At 42.7% G+C, this 20866-nt stretch overlaps 2 protein-coding genes across 4 annotated transcripts; both read left to right on the forward strand.

The window, feature by feature from the left end:
* The first annotated feature begins 973 nt into the window (after nt 1-973).
* LOC100827728 (long chain acyl-CoA synthetase 6, peroxisomal) lies at nt 974-10403 on the forward strand. Of its 2 annotated transcripts, none has more exons than XM_010240431.3 (23): nt 974-1588; nt 2450-2519; nt 2590-2667; nt 3252-3323; nt 3423-3504; nt 3644-3749; nt 3831-3907; nt 4484-4528; nt 4626-4712; nt 5387-5476; nt 5569-5648; nt 5744-5837; nt 6530-6618; nt 6749-6837; nt 6921-7050; nt 7143-7261; nt 7960-8083; nt 8165-8251; nt 9209-9312; nt 9399-9484; nt 9580-9666; nt 9744-9830; nt 9908-10403. In XM_010240431.3, exons 1-23 carry the CDS (start codon nt 1390-1392, stop codon nt 10001-10003), a joined length of 2178 nt encoding a protein of 725 aa, XP_010238733.1. In that variant the 5' UTR covers nt 974-1389; the 3' UTR covers nt 10004-10403. The 2 variants fall into 2 exon arrangements, with proteins under 2 accessions (XP_010238733.1, XP_003578933.2); XM_003578885.4 differs by having other exon boundaries at nt 2459-2519.
* Nucleotides 10404-11000: 597 nt separating this feature from the next.
* LOC100828341 (meiotic recombination protein DMC1 homolog) lies at nt 11001-15119 on the forward strand. 2 transcript variants are annotated; one of them, XM_010241223.3, is made up of 15 exons: nt 11001-11097; nt 11184-11296; nt 12125-12216; nt 12366-12437; nt 12539-12577; nt 12799-12856; nt 12975-13020; nt 13406-13451; nt 13538-13599; nt 13701-13767; nt 13848-13940; nt 14029-14097; nt 14210-14288; nt 14381-14547; nt 14752-15119. In XM_010241223.3, the coding sequence occupies exons 2-15, from the start codon at nt 11194-11196 to the stop codon at nt 14794-14796; spliced, it is 1038 nt and encodes a 345-aa protein (XP_010239525.2). In that variant the 5' UTR covers nt 11001-11097; nt 11184-11193; the 3' UTR covers nt 14797-15119. The 2 variants fall into 2 exon arrangements, with proteins under 2 accessions (XP_010239525.2, XP_014757971.1); XM_014902485.2 differs by having other exon boundaries at nt 12805-12856.
* The last annotated feature ends 5747 nt before the right edge of the window (nt 15120-20866 follow it).

Genomic DNA, 20866 nt, shown 5'->3' on the forward strand with positions numbered 1-20866 from the left:
AACTTGGAAAGAAAATAAGGAAATTAGACCAACTATTCGCATGACATCTGATTCATGGGCCCGATGTGCATTCGCTGGGCTGCTCATAGGGATCCTCGGCCCTGCAACCAGTTGGGCCTTCAGTCTGGCTTCAACAATGTGCATGTTGAAGCCCGCAGCCCTGTAAATTGACTATCCAGCGTGGTCACCTTTTATCTCCTCCATGCCCTCTCTCTCGAAAAAAAAGCGACACCGAAGGTTTCATTTGGATTGTGTTATTGCATCGAACTACAACACCTTTTGCGAACCTAGGAGCCCGAGCAAAATTATCTTCTTGATCATCTTTTTTTCCACATGCATGCGTCTTTACATTATCATGCCTTCATGTTAGCCTCATTTGCCCTCCCAAATCAAGTAGATGACTTTCGTTCTCCAGAGTTTATCCTATTCTATTTGAAGATCCTTAATTCAATTTACACACGCACACAAAAAACATACATGGAAGGCCACATGTAAAATGAAAAGGTATACTGCTTCCTCTGTCCAACAAAAGATGTCTCAAATTTATTAAAATATAAATGTATCTATATGCGATTTAGTGTATAGATGAATTCAAATTTAATCAAAATCGAGACTGGACTGAGGCAGCAGCAAAGATGGAGCTACGGCTAGGCTACTCTCCTAGGACACTTTGGAGCACCCAAGATCTCGACCTCGACATCAGCATGCAACTCAACAACTCGAGCACGAGATCTGGAATTCCTTAAGAATTTCTTAATCTCCATTCACGTGTTTTCCTTTTGGAAGAACCATTCACGTGTTCAGTCATCAACAACAAAAGCCTGACGTTGACACCCGTCTACGCAAACGCATCCGCAGCAGCAGCGTACGACATCCAATCGGTTCGGCCCCGACCCCACCGGTACCGGCCGATCCGTTCCACGTTCCTACATCCCGACCCGGGGCCGGCACGCTCTTCGGTCTGGACACACACAGCCAAACTCGGGGGCGCCGTGCCGTGCCGTGCCAAGCCAAAGCCATGCCGTGCCGTCACCGAGCATATCCTCTAGAAAAGAGCATCGCCGCGGAGATATCGATGCCCCGGCGGCGGCTCGCCCTATAAACCTTCGCCGGAATCCGCTACCCTCCGCCCTCCGTTCACCTCGCCTCCCGGATTTTTTTTTCCTTCGTCTCCAACGAAAGCCCGTCCAAAATTTGGGAGGATTGAACACCACGAGCCCGAGTTCCCCACGTCTCGCTCTCTCGTCTGTCGCGTCACGCGATAAATCCCATAATACACTTCCGTTTCGCCCCGCCCCCCACCCTTCCCAGCGCAGCACGCAACGCTATCGACGGAGACGGAGGGCCGGACTGGTGTCTCTAGAGTCCAGACTCTAGTACGAGTGGTGGATGTGGACTCGTGGCACGGAGGAAGCCATGGCACGGGAGGAGGAGCAGCAGCGGCAGGAGCAGGAGGAGCGATCCCAGGCAATGGACGCGGCGCAGCGGCGCCTCCGCGCGGTCTCCGCGCACCTCGAGCCTCCAACACAGGTGGACACCAATGGCGGCGGCCTCGCTGCTAACCCCACCGCCGGGGAGTACGCCCACGGTACGTCTCTGTCAGCCTCGCCACCCCCGGCCCTTTTGACTTGCAAATAATCCCGATTAGACCTCGTGTTGGACGCGGAACTTGTTTGGATTTCGCGTCTCGATTCGACGGGCAGGAGCCTCGGCCCGGGCCGGGTTCCGCGCAATTTTTTTTGTATATCTATGTCGGAGAGCGCCTGGCGTTAGGCGGCGGTCGGGATCGTGCGGGGGGTTTGCCAGTGGCTTGCGAATCTGGGGGCACGGCGCATCTCTCGCTCGCTCGCTCGCTTTTTTCCGTTGTTTGTTAGTGGATTTCACTTTACGGGAAAAGGCAAATAGTAGATTAGAGTTCGATCGGGGATGTTACTTTACTACTGAACAACCCCTTATGGTTGGTAGCTTCTATTTTAGTATGTTAGACACCAGCCAGTTGTGATGAGACGGGATTCTGCCAGTATTTGTGCTACGAAGTTTGAATTGCTTGGTGCAACCTTATTTGAATACCTCTTCCCGGAATGCTGAAGTGATGACATCCTAAGATCGATTTACATCCTTAAGGCCTTAAGATCCTAACCTTCTCTTACAAATTTGAGGCCGACCGAGAAGCATGTAGTTCACTCAGTTGCATCTGCGCATAATTAAGTTTATTCCGTGAAAGACAACAATGCCAGGTTTTCTTTGTTTGAGAAATGGCTTATTCTGAAGCAAACCATCACTAATGGTTCACTGTACTCTTCAGTGCACGGCCTATGGCTTCTCAATTTCTATTGTACATGTTTTAGTTAACTTGGCATTGTACTCAGACACACCCGTGCAGATTTTTTTTAGTTATAAGAAATGGCTTGTTTCACATGAACTATGATCATTAACTGAATGTCCGTAGCTTCTTCAGTGCAGGGCTACAGTGTTGTTCTCCCTGAGAAGTTGCAAACTGGAAAGTGGAACGTGCACCGGTAGGTTCTTTATTTGTTAAGCTGCATTTTACTTATGTTATTGCTCACAACTGTTGTTCCAATCTTGCAGATCTGCACAGTCACCTCTACGCTTAATTAGTCGATTTCCTAGCACTCCAGACATTGGAACACTGCACGATAATTTTTTGTAAGAATACTCAGTCTCTTGCAATCTAGCCTTTATTACTACTCATATCAACTTGTTAAATTAAGTTACTACCATTGTTACCAAACTATCCATTTGAATTATTAGCAACCCTCCTTGTGTAGCATCATGCTGCAATAGTCTTTAGAGTATTTCCAAATTATTTATTAGAGATTATGCTGGAAAGGCAGGGTTAGCCAAAACAGATGCCAGTTCTTTGTTTCGTTAGCAAGCTCTCATTATTTTATCTTTTTAAATTGTGGTGAGGACTCAGGACAGAGTGCCAGCAAAGTCTAATTAGAAATAGCAATTCGCCGGGGCTTGAAAAAGTGTATCTATGTCAAACATGGGGGTTTAACTGTCAAAGGAAGTTATTAATCTTTTATCTAATGGTACATTATTGCAAGCAATATCTAATGGTTGCTGAAGGGACCCGAATGCAGAAGTTTAATCTGATGATTATACGTAACCTGGTAACTTTATATGTGTCTTTTGCAGGCTACATGCTTGGGAGAGATACGAAACCGTTACATTTATACCTTAGTACTGTAATCATATCACGATATATGATATTCCAAATTGTGCAGGTATGCAGTTGAGACTTTTACTGATTGTCGATACCTGGGTACAAGGCTTTCCGCTAATGGTGCAGTTGGAGAGTAAGGATTGATTATGTGATATATTACTAATTCTGTTTGTAGCCTTTTTATGCCAGCTGTGTTTAATAACCCTTTTAAATGACATAACACATGTTGCAGGTACAAATGGATGACGTATGGAGAAGCTAGTACGAGCAGGACTGCGATAGGTTCTGGTCTTATTTATCATGGAATAGCTGAAGTGAGTCCTCATGAGTCCAATGAGCACTTTTCCTTTCATTTTTGAGTTGTCATGCATTGCTATCTTGATATATCACTTGTAGCATGCTAGGATTCATTTATTTGAACTTGCTTTAAACTCTTCTTTTTATCTGAATCAGGGTGCACGCATTGGTCTGTATTTTATAAACCGACCTGAGTGGATCATAATTGATCATGCTTGTGCTGCATATTCATATGTATCTGTGCCACTTTATGATACTCTAGGTATGTTGTATTACAGAATGATCATTGCTCTAATTTTCAGTCATCTAGTAACATTTTTTCTATGTAATGTACTTCCTGCAGGTCCAGATGCAGTTCAGTTCATTGTGAATCATGCAACAGTAGAAGCTATTTTCTGTGTGCCTCAAACACTAAGCAGTGTGAGATTTAATCCCTTATCTTGAACTTAGATGATGACTACTTTCTGCATTCCATGAAAATTGCAGTACTCATGTCACTGATTGTCCAGTTCTAACTAGCAAGGTGGGCAACTGGCTAGTTATTTCCAGGAAACTGATCTATGCTTCTATGTGTTAGTCTCATCCTGCTAAGACCATAATTTCTGTTGAATATGACTCTTATGGGCGCTTCACAATGTGAAAAGATTGCATGGTATACTACATGCATGCCAGATACTTTATGTTTTAGACTGATTGCATCCGCATATACAGATGATTAATGTGACCTCTATCTTGAATTAGGCTTTACGCTCTAATCGGAATTTTATTCTGGTTTAAAACACCACATCAGAATAGTGTGCACTTAGTTTGCTACCTTTGGTTTGCCCCTTTTTCTGGTTTTTTTGTGTGTTTTCTTGTAAGAGTTTTACCTTCACACACATCAGTTTACAGACAACTCTTAGCATTCAACTTGCATCACATCATGGATTCATGGTACAATGAGAAAGAAGTACATTTAATTTCCTTCTTTTAATTACATTTTTCCCTTGATTGCAGTTGCTAAGCTTCATAACTCAAATGCCATGTGTTCGCCTTATAGTGGTAAGTGTGGACAGTTTGCAATTAATTTATGCAATGTAGCTGTGATGATTTTGTGAGAACTCCTCTTCTGCATTTTTTTCTAACTTGTTTTGTATAGGTAGTTGGTGGAGATGATACAAATACGCCATCTGCAACGGCAAGTACTGGAGTGGAAATTATAACGTACTCCAGGCTACACAGCCAGGTGGGCTTGCTAAACGATCCTTTACTTTTTAAAAGAAATATCCTGTTTGTGGGGAACTGTTAATGATGAATAAGAGGTTTATCTGTACAACTCACTTCTCATATGCTGCACATAGTGTGGTATCCCGTATCCATTCTTTAGCTTCATTGTGGCTCTACTTTTAACTTTTAACTTTCAATGTACATCCATATGATATGGTAGAACTACCACATGGATTTTTTTTTCTTGAAATCACAATTTTTTATGTGCCCTAACAGTAACAATATGTGTGCTCACTGTTCAGTACTTCTGATAGGCTTATATGTATGCTGGATGCCTGGATATATGTCTTTTGGTTTGCTTCATGTGTGTGGGTAGCCAATTATTATTTTCTGGAACACCCTTGGAAGTGTGTCATTTTCATTAAGAAAGGGCTAAGAGAGCAGAAAGAACCAAAAATTACAATATGAGCACTGCACCCGTCAACAGCGGGGCCAGGAAACTAATACAACCGTCTTCAACAAGCGATCTACAACAGATTCCTAGCTAACCTGAACCGAGAACAGCATGGGAAACAGAAGATCAGAGACCTGAAGTGCCACCAGTGCTCGCTGGCAGGCATCTAGAATAATTGATACTCGCACATGTAGTGTTTATCTCATTTTTTCTGAACCACTTTTGATCTATTAACTTAGGGAAAGATGAGTTCTCAAACTTTTCGTCCTCCAAAACCTGAAGATGTTGCCACTATCTGCTACACTAGCGGCACTACTGGCACACCAAAGGTATGTCATTCACTTATTATTATTATTTGCTTCATCACGCAACTCTTGTCCTACTTTCAAGTATGTGAGTTTTGACACCAATCTTTTCCCAGGGAGCTGTTCTTTCTCATGAGAACTTAATCGCAAATGTAGCAGGATCAAGCTTAGTCGTGAAGTTTTACCCCTCTGACGTGTGAGGATTTTACGTACTTTTTTTGCAATAGCTTATCAATGTACATGAACTCTTTAACATATTTCTCAATTAGTAATTTGGATATCTCTCTTCAGGTATATCTCATATCTACCTTTAGCTCACATCTACGAGAGGGCTAACCAAATCGCACTGCTTCACTATGGTGTTGCCATTGGATTTTACCAAGGGGTATGCAGATTTCAAACTATTAAGGAAGAAATTTTATAGTACTCCCTTCATCCCATAATTCTTGTCATTGTTTTAGTTCAAATTTGTACTAAAACAATGACAAGAATTATGGGACGGAGGGAGTACTTCACATTTATTGTTGGAATATTATGTATCTGCAGAGCATTTTTTTACTGAACTATGTCAGTGAACATGCAGAAGTAACTGATAATACAATAGCTTGTATAAGTTACTCACCCAATGCAACACTTCAGTTGTTTCTTGTTTGGATAACTTCTTATAAGAGATGCGGGCCATTCAAAGATTAGTTGAAAACCACAGACGCATCTTATGAAAGGTCGTCCATCAGTCACCAGTCACCACCAAGATAGTATTTTTCCAATTATAGTACTGTAGTATTTGTAATGGTAGTAGAATGGGTCCATTTTTTTTACTCGTGTTTCTTTGTTCATTACACCTCTATTGCTCATCCTAAACCCTACCCCCACTACTGTTACACTGACCCCACTGCTGGGTTCCCTTGTGCACACCTACTGTTTGTATGCTGGTCTGTCAGAAGCAAAGTTCTTTGTTCACCATTTATCAAATACTCAGATACACGTCATACTTCTACATGCATAATATTATTTTCCCTTTAATCATGATTTCTCCAGTCATCTTCTTTTTCATGGGTTTATTGCTGTGGTTTCCAGGATAATTTGAAGCTGATGGATGATTTGGCTGCTTTAAGACCAACCGTATTCGCAAGTGTTCCCCGGCTATATAACAGAATTTACTCTGCGTAATACAACTATACCAGTAGTTAGATACTTTCATGTTTGTCGTGAATATTGCCAGCCATAACTTCTGCGAGGTTATCATTTCTTTATCTTGGATACTGTTAGCGGGCTCATTACTTATTTACTCTGTAGAATTACAAATGCTGTGAAGGAGTCTGGAGGGTTAAAAGAAAGATTATTTCGTACTGCATACAATGCCAAGAGGCAAGCACTTATGAGTGGTAAGCACAGCATGACTATCATTTGATGAATATTTTATCCTTTGCATATAGAATGAGAATTACTTATTAGTTTTGTGTTTTAGGACGAAATCCATCCCCAATGTGGGATAAGTTGGTATTTAACAAAATAAAAGCTAGGCTTGGTGGACGGGTGAGGCTTATGACTTCAGGTGCTTCGCCATTGTCAGCAGATGTAATGGAATTCCTGAGAATGTAAGCTGATTGCCGATGCCCTCCTTTGGTGCATGATTATTATTGAGAACTTAGAGTTGTTAATTAGTTAAAACCGTTTTTACTTTTTATAGATGCTTTGGTGGTGAGGTTCTTGAAGGCTATGGAATGACAGAGACATCATGTGTCATCACGACAATGGATATTGGTGACAGATTAATTGGTCATGTTGGATCTCCAAACCCTTCTTGTGGTAAGCTTTCTGTTTAGATTATGGTAGAATGACATGTGTTTGGTTAAATGTCCTTTTGGAATTTGGTTAAATGTGGGTTTGATCCTACAAAATTTACACTTCCTCCAAACAGGGCCTAAGCAGAGAATCAAGTCATACAAAAAAGCAGTTGTAAAAAGAATCTTACAAAAGCACAAAAACAATGTGTGGCTAATTTATCATTAGAAAGGGAAACTACCCACACCCTAGCAACTAACACGCTTCAGAATAGTCCCAGGCTGGCTTTGGCAACCTGTAGTGGTTAGCCTGGCATGTAGCTCAGCTCCTGCCTTGATACTGTCCACGAGCAATACTAGGTCGCAATGCTCTATCTGTGACACACTGTTGTTCTTTGGTGCCACATAGACCAATTCAACAGATCAACATTCATATCAGGTGATATTCATGCTTTTGAACCTCCTATAGATGGGTATATATATCATTGAAAAATCTTATTTCATGTTGTCCATTTAGCAAGGTCCAACGATCCTTGTTGATTGGATCACGTTATCCAGAGATAAATTATACTGTTTGTTAAGAAACGTGTCAATGTTCTTTCCATCTTGCCACAAACCAAGGTTTCATTTTCAAGTTTACATGAAGTTTTGTTATGTGTTTTTGTATGCAAAGTTTTTATGTGTTCTCACTTTCACAATGACAAATTTCCTTTTTGTTTTCAGAGATTAAACTTGTGGATGTCCCAGAAATGAATTACACCTCTGAGGATCAACCACATCCTCGTGGCGAAATCTGTGTTAGAGGACCTGCAATATTCCGTGGTTATTATAAAGATGAAGTCCAAACGTAATTTGATATCCTCTCACTCCTATTTAAACTTTCAATTCTATTAACTAAGCTTTATCAACTGCATTTGAAAACCTGCAGAAGAGATGTCATTGACGGGGATGGTTGGTTGCATACTGGAGACATAGGTTTGTGGTTGCCTGGAGGGCGTCTAAAAATCATTGATAGGTAAAACTGGAAGCTGAATAATATGATATTCCGTGTTGCAATTTCCTTTTGGAGTTGAGATGGCAATTATGCGCCTTGTGCTTTCTTTTGATTGGTAAAGTGACATGTATTAGAATTATTACTAAACAACTGCAACAGCTTTATGAAGATAGGCATAGAATTGAACTACTATCTAGCAAAGTTCCCAGTAAAAGTGATTCTTCTTCAGAAGAAAAATGCACGTGACAGGTTTCTCTGAAAAAAATAACTTCAGGAAGGACAGCAAGCAAAGTATTATTATGTTATCCATTTGCTTCCATATCCATCTTAGGACTTGAAATTTTGTAGCATGTGGGGTCATCTCGGTATCTAGTTTCTAAGCTATTCAGATTTCGTAATGATTTTTGTTCATTGTTTTAGGTGCTAAATCATTAATATATACATACTTGACAGATCTTGTGGTGGGCACGTTTGCTGCATAGTTCGATCCAACAAATTACTGTTTTGTTCACTGTGATTGTAGATTGTACCATCAAACTTGGCACCTGGCCTTAATTCTATTATACTCCCTCTGATCCATAATAAGTGTCGCTGATCTAGTACAACTTTGTTGTACTAAATTATGGACCGAGGGATTATATTATTATAATGCATGGAGGATTTTGAGAAATCACTACAGCTCTCAGTTTGTGTCCGTTTATTTCGATAATCACCCATTCTCTTACCTGCACATTTCCATATATGTTACCTATCTGTCTCCCTAGACTTAGTTTGGTCTAGGGATGTAAACGGGTACCCGTTTGAGCCCGTTTCAGGCCTGCACACAGCGTCCTTTGACAGCAAAAGAGAAAAAGCTAAAACGAAACACTGTGTGGGAAATTTGCTTAAGCGGGCTTGCCGGCGCCGTTTACATCCTTAGTTTGGTCTGACCTGTTCTCTTCCTAAACTACTAAAGTGTTTATATTTCCTGAACTCCAGGAAAAAGAACATTTTCAAGTTAGCTCAAGGAGAATACATAGCTCCAGAGAAGATCGAGAATGTTTATGCCAAGTGCAAGTTCATTGCCCAATGCTTTATATATGGTAATACCGTATATATTCATGATTTATATTAGCTGTGCCTATCAACTATGGCCATGTGTTTTCTGAAGTTGTTGATTTGGATGCAGGTGATAGCTTCAACTCTTTTCTAGTTGCCATTGTAGCCGTGGAACCTGATGTTTTGAAGGCTTGGGCTGGATCAGAAGGAATCCAGGTAAATTACTTTAACCTTTCATTTCCACCTATTTACTCCAATTATTCTCTTATGCAATCCAATAATAACATGTTAAAATCTTTTTTAACCTCTAGAGTGAGGATTTAAGACAGCTTTGTGCTGATCCAAGAGCGAAAGCTGCTGTCTTAGCTGACATGGATTCTATTGGAAAGGAAGCACAGGTATCTTCACTTCTGACCTTACAGAGATTACTTCTGGATATCATTCCTTAATAAAGATCTCTGTTCTTATTTACCAGCTAAGAGGTTTTGAATTCGCCAAAGCTGTTTCTCTTGTTGCTGAACCATTCACAGTGGAAAATGGTCTTCTCACACCCACGTTCAAGGTAAGCCCGTTAATTCTGTTACAGGACATTTAAACACGAGAATGCAAAATCTGTCTGAACTCTTGACTCTTTTGCAGATCAAAAGACCTCAAGCTAAGGCTTACTTCGCAAAAGAAATCGCAGACATGTATGCTCAACTGAGCAAGGCCGAGTCAGCTAGACAGAGGTTGTAGTTACAACGATAAGAGCTGAGGTTCAACCGAGATATGATTGGTTCACGAAACGAAATAAGTGGACTTTTACTGTTGGGAATGGGTGCTGGGTGTGTTACCCTTGTAAAGGAATGAACTGCTCGAGGCCACACTTTACATTTTCATTCATTGTGTTCTGTAGAATACACATGTCGTCCTGCTGTTGCGAAAGGTATACACAAGACCCTGCTGTTGCGAAAGGCATACACAAGACCGAAGACATACCTAAACCTGTAAGTTATAGGAAAAAGACGCTGTACAACCATCATGTACCGTATAAGTAAACATTTTATGGCAAGAAAAGATAAATGACAAATCGTTACCCTTACAAAGATTTCAATGGGTGATGATGGTTCATTTACTGTCTTTTCTTTTTATTTCATTACATGTGATGTCATTTGCCAAGACTTCAAAGATGAAACACGGTAACAATACATGGACACGTTAGGGTATAACATGTACTATACGTAATTGTATTTAGCTAGCCTATAGTAAAATAGATCAGGAGTGCACAACTACAGACCTGTTTCCTTTACTCTGTAATGACATTTCAGAAGTTCAGAAGGAAACTGGCGGTAGCAGCACATACAGATGTTCGTCAGTTCTTAATGTCCACATTTAGCTCCACTCAAGCGGCACGTACGCATATTGAGATGCTCCAAAGCTTAAGAAAAAAAGATCGTGATTCTCCAAATCTGCCTAGTTATCCATCAATGAACTGATGGCGACCAGTTTCCCTGCGATTAGCTGCGTGCCTGCGTTCCGCTTCTGCTTCTAGAAGCGTGGCGTTGGGGATTGCGTGATGGCCACGCCATACCGTGGTTCCCGTTCAAAATTTTGAATTCGAATGGGACCGCACTAGGCTTAGCTGGCAGCAAGCAGTGTTGGGCCTGGGTATTACGGCCCACGAGCTGTCGACGCAGTGCGGCCAGAAGGCCTTCAAATACCCACCACCTCTCAGCGGCAGTGATCCAACACGCACCGGCACACAGCCACCTCTCTCTCTTTCCCCTTCCCCGCTTCCTTCTCCCCCAAAGCCCCCGCCATCCCAAGCTCGCGACCTCCGCCTCCTACAGGTCTCCTCCTCTGCGTCCACTTGCGGCGGCCGTCTAAGTGTTCCGGTGCTCGATCGCGCTTAACATCTTCTGATCCTCCGATGCAGGCGCGGTGGGATGGCGCCGTCCAAGCAGCACTACGACGAGGGCGGGCAGCTCCAGCTCATGGAGCCCGACCGGGTCGAGGAGGAGGAGGAGTGCTTCGAGTCCATCGACAAGTGTACGTTCCCCCGCCTCCTCCCTACGCCCTCTCTCCTCGACTCCTCCTCTCCAACCCCTCCCGTCTCGTCTCCGATGCTGCATTTACTGTACTTGTTCGTGCCCGACTGTCCGTGCGTCACACGCGTGTGGTTTGTGCTTGTTTTGCATTGCGTTCCGGTTGATTCCGCCTCTAGGATCGCGCGTATCGGTCGCAATTTGGTGTTGTTTCGACGCGAATTTGATGCGAGTTTGGCTTAGCGTCCACATTTGTTTGGTTGTTGTGGAGTGCAGCGCGTGGGTCGTGTTGCGTTGGTTTGGGTTTTCTCCCCAATTTTGGTTCATTCCGGGGCTCAACCAGCGTCCTTTGCTCACCTAATTTTGTGCGGTTTTCCTGATTCCCCGCATTTGATTATCTGTCGGCTAGTTGGTGCTAATCGGTGTGTGCTGCTGCCTTTTCTCTCCGCGGATTGGTCAGAATTTTAGGCCCATTTTGATTTTTCATGCGTTTAATCCACCAGAGTGATCACTGATCTGCGGAACCCTTTCGAATTGTAAGCTAGGTAGTTCAAAATTTGTGTTCTCTGTGGATATTTGAACGAATTACTGATGTGTTTTCGTGCAGTTCGAGGTGTAGGGTTTAAGTCTGTGTTCCTCATCTGCCTCACAATTACTGGTGGCTTCCGCAAGTTCGATTTTAAGCGTTAGTTTTGGTGCGATCCGCGCTTCTCTTATGGTTCCGTGACGTGAATTGTTTTCCTGCACTTTCGTTTATTTGCATAAATTTGAATCCTGGGCATAACATTGCCTGTGAAGCTGTAACTAATCATTCCTGCATCTGTCCAAACAGTGATCTCGCAGGGAATAAACGCTGGAGACGTGAAGAAGCTGCAGGATGCTGGGATTTACACTTGCAATGGTCTCATGATGCACACCAAAAAGGTTCCAAACTCGGCAGCCTATGTTTTCTCCCTATAAATTTTGGTTGCATACTGAAGTTCATTTCTGGTTTATGACACGTTCACAGTTCACTTGTTCTATGAGTTCACGGCATGACTAATATAGTTTCACTGTATGGATTCATCTCACAGAGCCTTACAGGTATCAAGGGCTTATCTGAGGCAAAGGTTGATAAGATCTGTGAGGCTGCTGAGAAACTTCTGGTATGATTCATTGATTCTCTTTGCGTTGTGGTTCAAAATCAGCTTGCCATCAGCTCTGTGTGATATGGCCTTCTGAAATTTGTATGCTATTTGTTTGTCAGAGTCAAGGCTTCATGACAGGAAGTGATCTCCTTATTAAGGTAAGAAAGTAGGAGCTAAGATACTGATCATTATACTAGTGCTGTTTGATTGCCTACAGTGTTATTCTAAACTGACTGACAATAAGTCAATAATACATCTGTGATTGGTCGAAAATCCAAAAATAATACACAGTTTGGTTATTGATCTACTTGAGTGCTTTCATTACTCAACCTCTGTACTGTCCTTTAGGCTGCTTGATTTATTTTGTTCTATTTTGAAGCGAAAGTCTGTTGTTCGGATTACCACTGGGAGCCAAGCGCTTGACGAGCTACTTGGAGGTAACATATCTCTTGTTCTTCATTTTGTTCAGATCATTTTTTTTGTGTGTGTGTGGAAATGTTCAGATCATTCATGTCACTATGTTCTAATCTATTAACATGTTTCAATAATTTGAAGGTGGGATTGAGACACTGTGTATCACAGAGGCATTTGGCGAGTTTCGGTGAGTAAATAATGTTCATGCTACTGCTTTTTTCCTGGAGTTAATTTTATTGTGGACCTATTAATTGTATAATTGGAACCTATTATGTGTGCTTTGTCGATTCATCTAGTTATGCCGAACTTAGTAATAACCTGATAAAAATTTCCAAGCTTCTTTCATCTTATTTTCTGTTGTCTAGTTTTATACAGGTACTGATGGCAGTGCATACAGCGACTCCTATATATTCTTGCTGTTCTGTTAACACATTAAACGCTTGACTATTTTCCTGATGTAACACAGCCACTTACTAGTTAACAATAACGGTCTTAGTGATGTCTACTGATGCACTTCCCATTTCTCAATCCAGTTCCAACTTTCTAACATCGAAATTCGTATTATTTTACAGGTCAGGGAAGACCCAGTTGGCTCACACTCTATGTGTCTCTACTCAGGTCGGTTTCTGTCGTCGAATTTTGTCAATGGAACTACTACTATAGAAGCAATGGACAGCTTTCTTATTTTTATTGATGTACCACAGCTTCCACTCCACATGCATGGGGGGAATGGGAAGGTTGCCTACATTGACACTGAGGGAACATTGTATCCTTTGAATTTTTTGAATAGTAGCTCTAGCTGATCTGCAGAATGAATGATTTACTTTCCTCTATCTCTCCAAACTGTTTCCTTAATACCGTTCACAGCCGGCCTGAACGCATTGTGCCAATTGCTGAGAGATTTGGAATGGATGCCAATGCTGTCCTTGACAACGTATGGCTCATTTTACATGTCCCTTAGCCGACGAATATAACAAGCAGTTTGTCTAATTTAACATCAATTTCTGGTTTTAGATCATATATGCTCGAGCATACACCTATGAGCACCAGTACAACTTGCTCCTGGGCCTTGCTGCCAAGATGGCTGAAGAGCCTTTCAGACTTCTGGTAGGCATGGGCTATAACATAAAATACCTATATAGGCTGATAGATCTCAACATTGCTTATGTATTGTTGTTTGACCTGGAAATGATAGATTGTGGATTCTGTGATTGCGCTATTCCGTGTTGATTTCAGTGGTAGGGGTGAACTTGCAGAGCGCCAGGTACTCTAGTTTAACTAGCTAACTATGTCAAAACCAAGCAACTCATGAATTAGTTGAATGCTTCCATTTCACATACTTGTTTAGTTTAACTGTTTGTTCTATGAACTTGCAGCAAAAACTGGCACAGATGCTGTCTCGCCTTACAAAGATTGCTGAGGAGTTCAATGTTGCAGTTTACATCACAAACCAAGGTGTGCTGTCCAATCTAATCCTGTCTATTTCAAGGAAGATTTTTCTTAGATTCATGGATCTCAAATCATAATTTGTGTCTTTCTTGTTACAGTGATTGCCGATCCAGGTGGTGGTATGTTCATAACTGACCCAAAAAAGCCGGCAGGAGGCCACGTGCTGGCGCATGCAGCCACCATCCGGTTGATGCTGAGGAAAGGCAAAGGCGAGCAGCGGGTTTGCAAGATCTTTGATGCCCCTAACCTTCCTGAGGGAGAAGCTATATCCTTTTGCTATATACTTGTTTACTGCTTGTGCTCATTGCTTTAATTTGGTAGGTTGCTAAACTCTAGAGAAAACTGCTTTGTTAGGACTTGCACATCAAATTTTGTGATTCATTTCATCTGCTAACCTCCATGACTGAAAGCTTCATGGCACAAATAAGCAATGATCTGAAGTCGAGAAGTTTCCCTTGACCAGCAACACGTTTTCCAGATTACAACAGGTGGGTTGATGGATGTGAAAGACTGACTGCTCGCGGAGGGAACTTCCTGTCTTAAACTGTTTATAGTTCTGTTAGCAAAAGTCACAAGCTATTGTAGGTATTGACAAAAGCTACTGCAGTGTTACTCTGTTCTTGCCACTTCCGAGAATTTAGGCAACCTCTATTATGCTTATACCCCTTGTTGAGTATCCTGTAGGATCAAACAATTGTATCGAGGACGGAAGTTGTCTTGTTAAGTTGAGTTTACATGTTCTTGGCTTCCCTGGAAAATAGGGATACACCAAACTGAAGGATATGAAAATGAAATAGGCCCTGCCTTTTTTGAAGAAAGAAATTGGTTGTCTCTTTATTTCTTCTTGTATAAAAACAGCATGAATAATCATATGCTTTTTGGTACTTATACAATCTTTCATCCTCTGTGGATGTATGAGTTAAAACAAAATAGTACTCCATCCTATCTTGCATGGAACTCCAAATAATATTTTTTGGTCGTTGCTGTCCAGGTGTACTTCTTAGTCTTTCAGTTTCCAAATTTCTGGGGATCTGAATTCAGCATTTGCTAGATAGTTGATTTGCTGGCAAAGAGTATCTTCTTGTTAGTGTGAATAGTGACACTCAAAGTCGTGTTAAGGAGCACTGTGACAGAAACTGGACTGTGACATGAGAGGATCACTGATGTGGGTTACAACAGTGGCTGGTTTAAAAAAGTAAATCCAGTTTTACATTCATGTCTGCAAACACGAACGGGTTTTACATCAGAGAGAGAGAGAGAGAGAACACACACAGGTCCAGAAACAGATCAAATGAATGGCTCTCTGCTTCTAGGTTTACATCGAAGGGGGCCTTTTCTGGCTGCCGGAGTGCAGAACTCTAGCTCTGAAACAAACAATCGATCTATTCAGGTAGTGAGGTAGATGATCGATCACGGGCTGGTGGGTGGTGGCCTCCATCTCTCACCGGCGACGCCCGTTTTCGTGCAGCAGGCAGAGCGGCGTACTCGAAGATGTAGCTCTGGTGGAAGGAGTGGTTGCACGGCACTGAGCTTGTCTTCCGGGTGGAAGTCTTGGGGGCAACCTGATCAGTCTGCAACCTCGCGTCAGACCCGCAGGTACGGTCTCCGGCAGCGCCAGGACGGCCTCGCGCGATGCCGGGACTCCTCACTGGTACCTCTGGAGTCTGGACTCTGGTGCCGGCGCCGATGCTCCTCTCTGCGCTCCTGACTGGTACCTCTGAAATCAGGCCATTTGCTTCGTCAATCTCCGCAAACAGGCCACGCGCCCAAGCCCGGATCGAGCTGTGCACACTTAACCGGCATATGCATCGACCCCGGAACCAGCGTGTCTGGATCCATCTGCGTCCTGAGGAGACGGTCCGGCCGCCTGGGAAAAACGCTTGGGCTCGTTGCGTTTGCAGGATTTTGAAACATACGAATAAAAAAGAGTGAATTTAAACACAAGTTTTGAGGCAGCCTTCTCACGGAACACTGGTAGATGCTAACCTGTCCACAGAACCACAACTTTTGTGTCCAATTATCTCAGCCCACCCAAAACACGGATTTAACCTCGTTTGACACTATTTCTTACAGGTGGGGCCCGCACGTCAGATACCACATCTTTTTCATGAGACCCTCATCTTTTTCTTTTTTTTCCTCATTGCTCTTCTTCTTCTACGGTGGGAGTTTATTTAACCAGCCATGGAAATTGACCCAGGCGGTGGCGCGGGCAGCGAGGCAGCAGGCTGGCGGGGCGGGCGGCGGTAAGGGCGGGCGCGCGGCGGGCAGCAGGGAAGCACGGCGGGCGGCTGGGCGAGGCAGCAGCGGGGTGCGACAGGCGGCAGGGAGTCGAAGCATCAGAGTGACGGCCCGCTGCCCCGCCGCTTTGCTCGGCCACCGCCCTGCCGCCCCCACCGCCACCCGGGCCAACGGCCTGCTGCCCCGCCACCCGCCGTTTGCGGGCGCGCGCCACCTGCTGCCTCACCCGGCCGCCGCCGTGCTTCCCTGCTGCCCCGCCACCCACCGTCTGCAGGCGCGCGCCGCTTGCTGCCTTGCCCGGCCGCCCGCCGTGCTTCCCTGATGCCCACCGCGCGCCCGCCCTTACCGCCGCCCGCCCCGCCGGCCTGCTGCCCCCCACGGGGATGGTCTGCCTGCTGCCTCGCTGCCCGCGCCACCGCCTGGGTCAATTTCCATGGCCAGTTCAAGAAAACTCCCACCGTAGAAGAAGAAGAGCAATGAGGAAAAAAAAGAAAAAGACGAGGGGTCTCATGAAAAAGATGTGGCACCTGACGTGCAGGCCCCACCTGTAAGAAATAGTGTCAAACGAGGTTAAACCCGTGTTTTGGGTGGACTAAGACAATTGGACACAAAAGTTGTGGTTCTGTGGACAGATTAGCATCTACCAGTGCTCTGTGAGAAAACTGCTTCAAAACCTGTGGTTCTGTGAAATTTACTCTATAAGAAAAGTGGAGGATTGAAATGCCATGCACATTGCAATTCATATGATTTTAAAATGAGGTCTCACCTAATGCTTAGAAACCTTAGTAATTAGGCCAATTTGGACACATTTCTTACGAATCTAGCATGTCCATTCCTACGAAACGAATGCTACACATAGGGAAAAATCCTAATGATTGAAATCCTGTATAAATCCTTTAAGAATCCTGTAAACCGAATGTGCCAACATCAGTGCGTATGTGTGTGGTTATGTTTGATCAATCTGTGCGTGTATGCGGAATATTGTCGGCGATAGCAACGCGTGGCTATATCTTAGACGTCTTAAATTTCAGTCGAAGCATCAGAGTCGTTGGATTAATATCTTGATGTCATTTTACTGTTCTCTTTACATCGTTCGTTCCGAATCTTAAAGCACATACCATATCCAATGGCTCAGCAATCAACTAATTTCAAACTAAAATCAAGCGACTTAGATATATCAAAATCGTTGAAATTATTACAAGCCTCAAGCGGTCAACAAATAAAAGCATGCTATCGCTCCATTCCAAATTTCTAAACTTTTACCAATTTTATATATTTCAAAAAATATCAACATTTACGGTGCCAATTGGATATAATTAAATACCCACCTACCTCTATCAGTGCAGGTACTAGCCGCCAAAACGGACCGACTCTTTTCCCAATCCCCACTCCTAGCCTCCTAGGGTTGTTTCTAGGCCACAATCTTTGATCTCATGGCCTTGTTCGCAACCGCGCGCATTGCCGGCAGCGGGGTCTTACTGTGAGCGAATGGGGATGCCACCGCCGGCAGTCTCCCCTTTGGAAAATTGTCTATTCCCTTGCCGCGCCTGTGTCTGCTCAGCATTCGGTGCTGCATGCGGGGCTCGGCATCCCAGCGGCGGCGGCGTGGACGCGTGGGGTTCTTCCGGGAGGCGTGTCCGTACATCCGTGGCCACAACGGGAGCCCCTTTGTGGTCATTATCTCCAGCGAGGTCGTGGCAAGGTGACACTTGGACCGCATTTTGCAGGTACTACGAACGAGATGGTTGCTTTATTTGAGTTGAATTGAAGTGTTGATTATAAAGTGTACACCCTCCGTTCTTAAATTTTTGTTTTCCATCTTCTACTCCGTATCTAGTTTCTAGGGAGTCGAACAATGAATATTTTTTAGTAGTAGTGTCCTAAATATCCAGCATAATTTTTACCACAAAAATAGTCCAATCAAAGAAATGAAGCGCATTTGACTTTTGCTACCTAGAGATTAGCCAATTGTTATAGTGCCCGGACAATATAGTTCGTTAGACTTGATTAATTGAGAATAGAAATATTGGACATAATTAGAAGAAATTGTTTGTTTTGAAGGTAGGAATAGGGTCTGTTACGTATGTACATTCGAGACTATAAACATTACAATGAAAAAGGAGTAAAAAAGAATCGTGTGTTTAGCAGGAACCGAAGAGGATATGGCATTCATGTGACTGATGTTTAATTATTGTTATGCTAAGTAGATTTATCTTTTTCTGTTCTCCTAAAAATCATAGAGGGCCGCGGATTATTGGAAATCATCTAAATTGTACTTTTTTTTTAGGAAACATTACCTTTTGTATTACATACAGGATATTTCGCTGCTCCATGGTCTCAGGATTAACTTTGTTCTTTTCCGGGAACACATCATTTTGATAAGCTCACGCAAAGAGGTCAGTTTTGCACATGCAACATTCTTCTATATTTCCATGTGTGGGCATGTCTATTTACTAATGTTACAACTCAATATAGAAGGTATATTCAGCATATAGGAAACGTGCCCAAAAAACAAAAATGAATCAACATGTGCTACTACATGTCTATAAATGCATCTGAACTCATTTTACAACAATAGAATGATACTTTGTTAGTGAATTACATCTCTTTAGAAAGTACATCATTTAGTTTGTCATTGTCTGCCTCACTCGTAACCAGAAGTCAGTCGTGAAATTTCTACATGTGATTTGCAGAGTGGTTCTAGAAACATGACTAGGTTAACTATGAGTGTTGGACATATATGTATAATTGATGAATCATATTAGGTGAAAGCAGAGACTTATTAGTTATTTTCAACTGCGGAGCATTCTGTTCGCATTGTATCCTCCATAATGTACTGTATTCATTTATGTCAACTCTCTGAGCGCGATTCTGCAGATGGTGCACATTGGTTTTTTTTTTCTGGCACTGCGCCGCTGCAGATTCCGTCCGTTCACGGGGCTATTGGCTCCTAGAGACGGTTGTTTACGATTTCGTAGATATTTGTACAGATTTCGCAAGAACTCTAACACGCAGTACTGGGTACCTATTCATTACACTTCTTGGAAAATCAAACTAATATGAGGATGTATAACTCAAGTGTTTATTCATTGTCACCATTATGGTACATCACTCATTTTAGTGGCTACCTACTACTATCTGCACAACTCAATCATGTTAGTTAACTCACTTCTATTCTCATAGTGGTGCTATAAGTCTTGGTGTGGTTGTAGTACATGCATGGAAGGGAATTGAAGAGTATCCTTATTTTTAGGATTACAACACCATTGGATTACAGTCCCACACCTGTTAATTAATGTCTTTACTAGTTTCACATGCATAAATTATTCTGGTTTCTTGGATGGTAAATATGTTACTCTTCAGGTATACTCTCAAACCTTCTAGAGTTAGAGTGTTCTAATTTTCTCATGACCAAATACTTGTCACTCTATTTAGTGGGTTCTTTAGAAATATCTCTTCCATGTAATTTTCAAAATATATTAGAACATTCTCAATTTTTTTTTTCCAAAATGGGAACTTTATTATTCTCGATGCACATTCTCAAGCATGTCTTGCTATTTCTCGCGGTAATGTTATTCAGGACCGTGGAGCAGCTCCTCCACCCACGTGTCACGTGCATCTTCCGAGTGCTTCCCCCTCTACAACAAATCTCATAGCCAAATTCTATTCACGCAAACACAACTTTTCCTAAAAGTTCAGGAGTGTCATTGCTAAGGCTGCTGGGTGAAAAAAATAGCTACTTGTTAATTGCGAAGGTTGCTGGAGCGAGGGCCGGCCAGAGCGAACCACGTGCACCCTCTTTGCCGAAAGCGGGACACGTGACTCACACGTGAAATAAAATGTGAGTGAGAAAGATAATAGGTATGTGATGTGTCTCTGACATAAAGAAGATAGAGAAACAAAGAAAAGAGAAGTTTGACAATCAACAAACGTTATACGTCCTATATTTTTGGACGGATAGAGTAGCCCTCGGGGGAAGGGTGTCACCGATGCAACTATCACATCAAAATAGTCATCCAAGCTCCTGCGGTGTTTCCGCACATACTTGACTGATGCTCTCACCGGAAAGGGAAATCTAGCATCTCCATTCCCGTAAAACAAATTTTACACATTGGGGAAAAGATCCCGAGGATTGGAATCATGTAAACATATTTTAAGAATTTTCAAATGGAATGAGTCCTTAAAGGAAACGAAAACATAGGGAAAAAACGTAGGATTGAGATTTGGCATTTGCCATCCTAAGGAATTTTGTTGCCTCATTCCTATGGAAAAATAGGTTGATCGTATTCATAATGTTCATATCTTTTATGAGGATTCCTAAGGAATCACTTTGCTAGTTTCCTGCA

Source organism: Brachypodium distachyon, chromosome 4, assembly GCF_000005505.3.
Source record: "Brachypodium distachyon strain Bd21 chromosome 4, Brachypodium_distachyon_v3.0, whole genome shotgun sequence".
Classification (NCBI taxonomy): Eukaryota; Viridiplantae; Streptophyta; class Magnoliopsida; order Poales; family Poaceae; genus Brachypodium; species Brachypodium distachyon.

Coding starts and splice junctions, on each gene's coding strand:
- LOC100827728 (XM_010240431.3), top strand. CDS start 1,390: ATGTGGACTCGTGGCACGGAGGAAGCCATGGCACGGGAGGAGGAGCAG. Junction 3,750..3,830: donor GCCACTTTATGATACTCTAG/GTATGTTGTATT, acceptor TACTTCCTGCAG/GTCCAGATGCAGTTCAGTTC. Junction 9,667..9,743: donor CTATTGGAAAGGAAGCACAG/GTATCTTCACTT, acceptor CTTATTTACCAG/CTAAGAGGTTTTGAATTCGC.
- LOC100828341 (XM_010241223.3), top strand. CDS start 11,194: ATGGCGCCGTCCAAGCAGCACTACGACGAGGGCGGGCAGCTCCAGCTC. Junction 11,297..12,124: donor CTTCGAGTCCATCGACAAGT/GTACGTTCCCCC, acceptor CTGTCCAAACAG/TGATCTCGCAGGGAATAAAC. Junction 12,217..12,365: donor TCATGATGCACACCAAAAAG/GTTCCAAACTCG, acceptor TTCATCTCACAG/AGCCTTACAGGTATCAAGGG.